This window comes from Plutella xylostella, chromosome 17, assembly GCF_932276165.1.
Source record: "Plutella xylostella chromosome 17, ilPluXylo3.1, whole genome shotgun sequence".
Taxonomy (NCBI): Eukaryota; Metazoa; Arthropoda; class Insecta; order Lepidoptera; family Plutellidae; genus Plutella; species Plutella xylostella.
The window spans coordinates 1,823,250-1,831,611 of NC_063997.1; the positions used below are offsets into that span (position 1 = coordinate 1,823,250).

The 8,362-nt window shown below is 37.8% G+C and overlaps 1 protein-coding gene and 1 long non-coding RNA gene across 2 annotated transcripts; one reads left to right on the forward strand and one right to left on the reverse strand.

The window, feature by feature from the left end:
* Nucleotides 1-2,549: 2,549 nt before the first annotated feature.
* Nucleotides 2,550-2,939, reverse strand: LOC125489833. The gene is made up of 2 exons (XR_007267269.1): nucleotides 2,901-2,939; nucleotides 2,550-2,644 (listed from the first exon to the last, which is right to left on the reverse strand). It is a non-coding gene; the product is annotated as an uncharacterized LOC125489833 (long non-coding RNA).
* A 1,113-nt stretch (nucleotides 2,940-4,052) lies between these two features.
* Nucleotides 4,053-8,362, forward strand: LOC125488502 (probable cytochrome P450 9f2). Its single transcript, XM_048627089.1, has 9 exons — nucleotides 4,053-4,329; nucleotides 4,620-4,774; nucleotides 5,087-5,203; nucleotides 5,676-5,881; nucleotides 6,035-6,164; nucleotides 6,310-6,402; nucleotides 6,717-6,935; nucleotides 7,241-7,507; nucleotides 7,970-8,362. The coding sequence occupies exons 1-9, from the start codon at nucleotides 4,121-4,123 to the stop codon at nucleotides 8,134-8,136; spliced, it is 1,563 nt and encodes a 520-aa protein (XP_048483046.1). The 5' UTR covers nucleotides 4,053-4,120; the 3' UTR covers nucleotides 8,137-8,362.

Here is an 8,362-nt window from a genome sequence, read left to right on the forward strand (position 1 = left end):
CCACGAGCCGTCCGGAGCTCCTGTCCTGGCCCCGTCCGGCAGTCCAGGTTGGCCGTTGTATGTTCGTTGAGCGGATACTGAGGAATTTCCTTAGGATTTCCATTAATCTTCAGCGGCATCAGCCTTCTAACGCCGCTGCTGAATGTAGGACTGCAAAGGCAGAACCCGGGTGGACTCTAGCGGGTTAAAACCTTTATTTTATTTTTTTTTACTTCGTAGGGAGCCCCGTTAGAACGGGCAGTAGTATCTAAATTGCACTTTGAACCTTTTGTAGGTGCTAGGCTATCAACGTCCTTCGGTTACGGGGCCTTAACGTTAAACTGCTATCCCATTGAAGTAATATATCTAGTATACTGTGAAACTATTATTATCTTAATAGTATTTTTAATTCAATACTTTCCTTTTTTCAAAATTACCTACAGTTTTTCATACAAAATTCAGATAGCTTTTAAAACCATATCCATCACCAAAGCATAGAGCACGTTAGTACAAAACAATTACAGCCCCTCCCCACATAATTATCTATTAACTACCAGTTTCACACCTGTTTTTTTTTTGTTAAACAGCACTTGAGTAGGTATGCATCTTTTCGTTGGACTTTTTGTAAGACAGATAATCAGGCGGACTCTATTGGGTTTCTGTTCCTCATTTTATATCTGAACCATTTTTTGTAGGACTGCTTGCACTACACATCATAATATTGGTAGCAGTACGTCCTACATTAGTCTTACAAAAAATAACTATATTAGTTGTACTCCAGTGTGAAACCGGGCCTAATTCCACTAATTCGTTTCACATAAAACGCGAAGTTTGGTCCGGCCGGCCGCATCGGCACTAATATCACTAATTAAACTGATGTAGGTGAAATGTCGGTGTAACAGAATGAGTTATACTCACACCCGGCAAGGGATAATGTTGCCATTAGCACGTCAGCCTGTGTTTTAACCCTTTATCTCAGGGGCGCGAGGAAATTAGCGATGTTTGTGTTTGTGCCCTTTGAGGGTATAGTTGGTTAACTTCCATGATTACTCTCAAATAGGTAGGTATATTAGGATATATTTTTTTATCGAATCCGAAACAAACAACGCTTTATCTTCCAATAGTTCTCGCGATGTAGGATGGATTGGGTGACGTCTGTCAGACAGGATCATTAAACTGTACATCTTCATCATCATCAATCCTCTTAGCCCTAATCAGGGACTCTTAGCCCTAATCTTCTCCCATTCGGCTCGGTAGGCCGCTCCTAAAAAAACACTAGAAATGGACTGGGGTTTGTCACCTAGGAAAAGGATTAGCCAGTCAGATTAGCGTCAGTCGCTCAGTGCCCGTTAATAACTTTTATTGTAGTTTGCTTAGGTATTTATGCCCATAGCGTGGTACCTTATTTAAAGAGCTACACCCATTTCGCTATACTATATGGATATAACACATTTATTTATAGCTACTCATATGGCAACTTACTTTCATGACAATGCGGAGACAGGTTTTATTGTAGGTAATTTAAATTAAAATTGAAATTTATTGCTAGTCACGGGAACGCGAATCACCCTTTTAAAATCTTTATTGATATTTATGGCGCGAATTAAATAAATCGACGCTCATTATGTGTTTAATATCAGAGCTTTCTATTTCACGAATATTTAAAATAGGCACTGTTAGCTGACTGAATTTTTCAGTAAAGTTTTTTATTGTAAGTACCTACGTCGTCTGAATTTTTTCCAAGCTAAAAATTATTGGCTTAATATAATTTTATTTTGATTTACACAACAAGGCACTATCCTGTTATTTTGAATCTAATGCTGTAGCCTAGCTTTTATCTAATTTAGATTGTTAACAAAAGTTAGTATGCGTAAGTGTTTAGCTAAATTTATACCTTTATTCTGACAAAATATTATAACATCCAAAGTCGAAATATAACTTTGAGGTTTTCCTCCACTGTTGTACAGTTCTGTCTCTGAGGAAACATTATTTATTACGTTTTGTTTTCTTATTTATACAGGGTTTAATAAACTTAACTGTATTTTTGTGATAATGCATAGGACAACGATAATTAATGTAAATTATATAGTGAAGTAATAACCGTTACTTTACAATGCTTGCCGATTGCATTATGAGTACATTAAGCCATTGTTTGTTTGATTTACATATTCAATAAAATTATTTGAATAGAATCACAAAGGGATATTTATAAAAACCAAAAAGTCCATCTACTTATACATAGGTACTTTCATTTCAACTAACTAGACGTACAGTGAAACTATAAAGTCCTGAAATTAAATGAGGGCGCAGCTATCTTTCATGTAGCAACCCTATATAGCGAAACAAAACTGACTTTGATACTTGAAATTTTGCCTGTGACTACCTAGCCTATTTCTGTATTTAAAAACAACTTACCATCCACAAAAAAACTCATTATTCAAGCTGGAAGGTGTTAATATGAAGGATAATAGTGAAACCAATAAATATTTATTTAGATAACGTTATTACAACTGTATAAAATATCCGGATTTGTTGACTAAGGGCACACATAGTAAAATCATCAATTTCTCTTTTTAGACGGCCTGTTCTGTTTCTTCCAGGAGTTAGAAATATTCCATTATAGAGCCCTCTTTTGCAATATGCCAGACGGTACTGTCCGATACTCCTATAAAATAAAATAAAAAATGCTTATTTGCAACTACCCTAAGTTAAGAAAAACAGAGTTACAGAATGAGAATTTAGTAAGTAAACAAAAAATATAACTTCAAGTATCAAAATGTTATGGTTTGACTCAACTTAAACCAGCTCAAACCTACAACCAGCGGTATGTAAACAATGTTCGACTTGGGCTCTAAACCTAGGTTTATCGATAAATGAAGCGTTGGTACTGATAAAAAATGAATTATTACAATGTTACATACCCGTCATAGACGCTGTACGAGCGTAAACATCCTCCAAATACAACAAAATGTGTCCAGCTTCATGTTCCGCTAAACATTGTATATAAACTCGATAAATAACTTCCCTAGCTTGACTACGAATATTTTTCTTCTTCTTCCTAATTGCAAACAAGCGTAAATAGTTGTTTTTATCTAGATTATCCTAATAATTATTAAGAAAATTGAAAAAACAGCCAACCGCCAACTGCCATAAACAATTGTTATGACTTTTATGTTTCTTTTCTAATGGTGCCAGGCTCCTGAAAATTTTAGTTCCTCAAACATTAATTTCAGGACTTTATAGTTTCACTGTAATAGTTTTGTAATTCCTGTGGCATTCAGACAAACAGACCGACAAGTCGAAACTATAAGGGTTCGGTTTTAGCTATTTGGTTACGGACCTATAAAACAAAGAGAAGAAGATTTCAGATAATTTGCTGTACTCTGTGTAGTGTATTAAACCACCCTGTATATACGCAACGTAATGTTACATTATTTTCCCTCAGGACACATTTCTACAAAATTCAGTAAAAGCTTTGGGTTATGTACATGTCGACTCTGATATTCTTAACTCTATGCCCACAAGGGTGCAACTACCCCCTAAATTATGGTGAACAACTTTATACTTTGTTGTGTCCTTGACACGGTTGGTTTTTGCGAAATTTCAGCTGTGGTTATTTTCGCTCAGTGTTATTTTTTTACTTTTATAAAAAAACTTGAAACTTTGTTTCGAGAAGATGTGGCATGTGTGGCTATATAGAAAGAAGTGCTATATAATTTTCGAACTTTTAAGCTCTTGCATATTATCATCATAAAATTACTTTTATGTCCATGTATACTTATTTAATTTCTGTTCGACAAAAGTAAACAAGTAGGTATTTCATAATGTATGTACCTACCTACAACGCGGTGCTACGAAATTTCATGGAACAAATAAGTTCTACAATAGAACTAGATAGCAGTCGTATCTATTACTTACCTACCTATACTTACATTAAGATTTTAACAAAATGATGAAGACAAACGATAAACATTATCTGTATTTTATCTTTGTTAATGATTTTTTTGACGATAATTATGTAAACACTTTACAGTTGAACGCCATTGACACCGGATCAGATAAGCGGATAACCGGATTGTATCACACAAGCGCCGACGAATCGACTCCAGAAACACGCGTGTTCAATTAAAAATAAATAAAAATGATAGTGGAGCTGTTAATATTTATATTCTCAACATTATCCGTGTATATTTTGTATGGTTATTACAAGAATAATCAGGATTTTGAGGAGAAAGGTGTGAAGTACCTCCCCGGAGTGCCGATATTCGGGAACACGGCCGGGAGTACGCTGGGGAGACATCACATGTTTTTTGATTATGAGAATGTGTACAAAGCTTTTCCAGGTGAGAGGTAAGTTACAGTGTTTTGGATATTTATAATAACCACCAGCTTCATAATTACTATAACTATATATTTATGCACTTTTATTTGGAGCTTGTGCTCACAAATTCACAAACCGTCCTTTTCATAACTTCAAACATTGATGGCTTGTTATTTTGTTCAAAGTTCAATAGTGCAAAAGGGGTGTTATAAGTTTAACGTGTTAGTGTATCTGTTTGTAGTAGCGTAGCTCCCAAAAGACTGAACCTATTGTCAATTTGCTTTCATACTAATTATTAAATATCCTGTATTATGTGCAGTTACGTTGGCTACGTGGATGGCATGGCTCAAACGATCCTGCTCCGAGATCCGTCCGTCATCAAACTGATCACTGTGAAGGATTTTGATCACTTCGCCGATCACCGACCACTGTCTTCCGATGATCTGTTTGCCGAAAGCCTGGTGATGATGAAAGGTATTTTGATCATGATTGACATTACTTTAGCTTAGCTTAGTGTGAATTCCCACTGAATCCACGAAGGGGTAGTCAGAGGTGAGACGCAAGAGAGTGACCCGCTTAGTGCTGTACATTTGCACTTACGTGATAGGTTGCTAGCCGAATCACCGTTTTAGAATGAGTACAATACACTTTAGTGATGACTCCGGTACACAACTACACACGTTTCAAGACGTTTTCGTTCACCATAAAAGCACGTGGTATAATTTTTGGCTGTGCAATTTAGTATAGTTGTAAAATTAACGTTCATTTTGTATTCCTATTCTGCAGGCGACAGGTGGCGCGACATGCGCTCCACGCTGAGCCCCGCGTTCACCGGCTCCAAGATGCGGCAGATGGTGCCATTCATGAACGAGACCAGCCAGAACATTGTGCAGTACTTGAGAGGTTCGTTCTGTGCTTCATCATGAGCTGATTTGGCTTTGGACGCTTCAGACAGAGCTGGGACTAAACTGGCGAGGCCTCCGAGTACACTCCCAATTATTCCTCATTTACAATGTCGCATTCCCGCCTCGCTTGCGACTCGCCCGTGCTGCATCTCCGTCGTGATCCCCCTGGAATGCTTCAGTAAGCGTAGGCCTAAAGAAACTCTCGACTCACATAAAGAAAACATAGGTAAGGCGCGCTTACGAATAACATCGCCTCCGCCGCGACGCAGCCTCGACTCTCGTGCTATGAGCGGAGTTCGGAGCGCGCATAGACGCCTAGATACCTCTAGCATAGGGCGATACAACTTTTTGTATCGATAGTCGATCTTCCTGGTCCAGAGTCTACTAACGTTATGTTTATATATGTGTTTATTTGGCGCCTTCATCACCTAAAACCCTATATTATTAATTAAATTTTAAAAAATTTTCAGAAACGGAAGGACAAAACATAGATGCTACATTCCTCATTCATTGCTACACCAATGACGTAATCGCCTCAACAATATTCGGAGTCCAAGTGAATACACTGAAAGATCCCAGCAACTATTTCTACAAAGCTGGACAAAAACTAGTGGCTAGTTCCTTCTCGAAAAAACTTTCATTTTTCCTTGTATTGACCTTCCCTTTTTTGGCAAAGGTAAGTATATAAGCGATCTTATACCTACTATCTTATTAATAAATATTTTTTTCAATAATTTATGATATCATATTATTATGCAGCGGTTATAAAATATTATTAATCCACTTCTGAAAATAGCAGCACATTGATACAATTTTTTTTTATTTCTAGTACTTTCCGTTCTTCCCGAAAGAGGCAACGGATTACTTCAAGGACTTGGTGCTGAAGACCATGGAACATCGCGAGAAAAACAACATTCAACGACCAGATATGATCCAAATGTTGATGGAGGCTGCTAAAGGTATGTATAATATATATTTTTTTATAAGATCTTAAAATTGAAATATTTCAAGATCTTTTTTTAAATCGGTCAGATAGGTTACCTTATTATTTTTTAACATAAAAAACACGGAAAAGAAATTGTTAATCTTTCCAAACTGTTTCAGGGACATTGAAAGATCAACCTCACGACAAACTAGATGATGTTGGCTTTGCTACCACCCAAGAAGCTGATGTGAAGCCAAAGGGTAAATTAAGACGTAAGTATCCAGAATTATTTGTGTTCCGTAGCCCTTATGGATTGGCCATGTCTATCCGTCCTTCCTTCAAGATTTCAGCTCAGCCAGGCTAGTTCCTGTGTAAATAGGAGCCACAAGCCTGGATGTTGTAAAAACTGACATAGGCTTTCTGTAGTAAATGGAAAATATGGACATATTAGCAGAATGTGTTCAACTGTCACATATACCTCCTTACATATACTTCAGGGACTAGTGGAAGTCCTTATGCTATGTACTTATATGTCGCAGCTGGACATATAATTGAATAACTAATACCCGCATGTATCACGTTCCAGAATGGGATTACGAAACGCTAGCCGCGCAAGCGTTCCTGTTCTTTTTCGGAGGCTTCGACAGTTCTGCGGCCGTCATCGTGATGGCCATCCACGAGCTGGCTATCAACCCTGGAGCTCAGGAAACTCTGCATGAAGAGGTCAAGAAGCATCACGAACAACACGGAGAAATGACTTACGAAGGCGTCCAAAACATGCCCTATTTGGATTGTGTTGTTAATGGTAGGTTTAGAAAATAACTTTAAGAATAGTTATCTGCATATTAGCCAGTCGATTTGTCAGTTTACCATTACCATTTTCTACTCATCAAATTCAAGGTACCTAATTAAATTACAGGTTTTTTTTTATAAAAGTGGACGGTTCGTATAAAATAACATATTTACATAATTATATGCTCACGACTGTTATCCCCGTAGGTGAAGTTAGAGGTGACTCCCGATCTTATGTGATAGGCCGCATGCTGTAAACATGAATACCTACTACAATAAATATGGTGATGATTATATTAAAACTTTCGTTGTCCCCAGAAACGCTAAGGAAATGGACTCCAGGGGTCGCGATGAACAGGGTATGCGTGAAGCCATACGTCCTGCCCCCTCCAAGAGAAGGGGGGAAACCAGTGAAAGTAAAACCGGGAGACAATATCTACAGTGTCGTGAGCGCCTTGCACTGGGACGAACAGTATTATCCAGAGCCTGAAAAGTTCAAGCCTGAAAGATTCAGTGACGAGAACAAACATAAGATACAGGCGTTCACGTTCATTCCTTTTGGAGTTGGGCCCAGAAACTGCATAGGTATGTAAACAAACGCTTTCGTAATAGGTTTGAGATTTTTATAAATTTCATTACTCTGAACTCTGCTCTGAAGGGTATGTGTTGAGTTTTTTTTTATAAAGTCCATTAATGTGTAGGGTATTTTGTGAAGTGTAAAATTACAAAAACCTTATTACACAATAATAATAATATTTTATGACCATAGAGTAGTCAAGTCAGAATATGTAGGCATTTCCAATCAGTCCCCCTGTGGATTTTCTGTGACTATAAAACAACACGTTTTCCAACCCTCTTCTGAAGGCCTAGCATGGGCGCAAGACGCGCACGCCAAGACATGAAAAAAGTTTTTGTCTCTCTCACATACCTACATGGCGCAGCTTCGAGAGCGAGAGCGACGGAAAACTTTTGTCACGTCTTGACGTGCGCGTCTGTACTCTGTACACTACGGCATACTATAATTCATAAGAAACTATTTGCCCACAGCCTCAAGATTCGCAATCCTGGAGCTGAAGGTCCTCCTCTACCACCTGGTCCTTTACTTCGAGGTCCAGAAGTGTGAGAAGACCTCTGACCCTCTCCGCCTGGGTCCACGCGACTTCAACGTGCAAGCTGTTGGAGGGACTTGGGTCAAGTTTAAGTCTCGGAACTGAACGAGTGATTTTCTGATGAGCGATTTTAGGAAGTGCAGATTGGTAGGAGACTTTGTTAGGTAGCATGTTAGGTTAATTTTGTATTTAATAATAATAATAGACATCCATAAACAGTAGGAATGCAAATGTACAAAATGTGTTTTTTTTATTTTACTAATAATTTGTGTATAACATGGAACTGTGCAATTCTTTTGAAAAATTCATTTGGCGGCTAGCTAGATTTGTA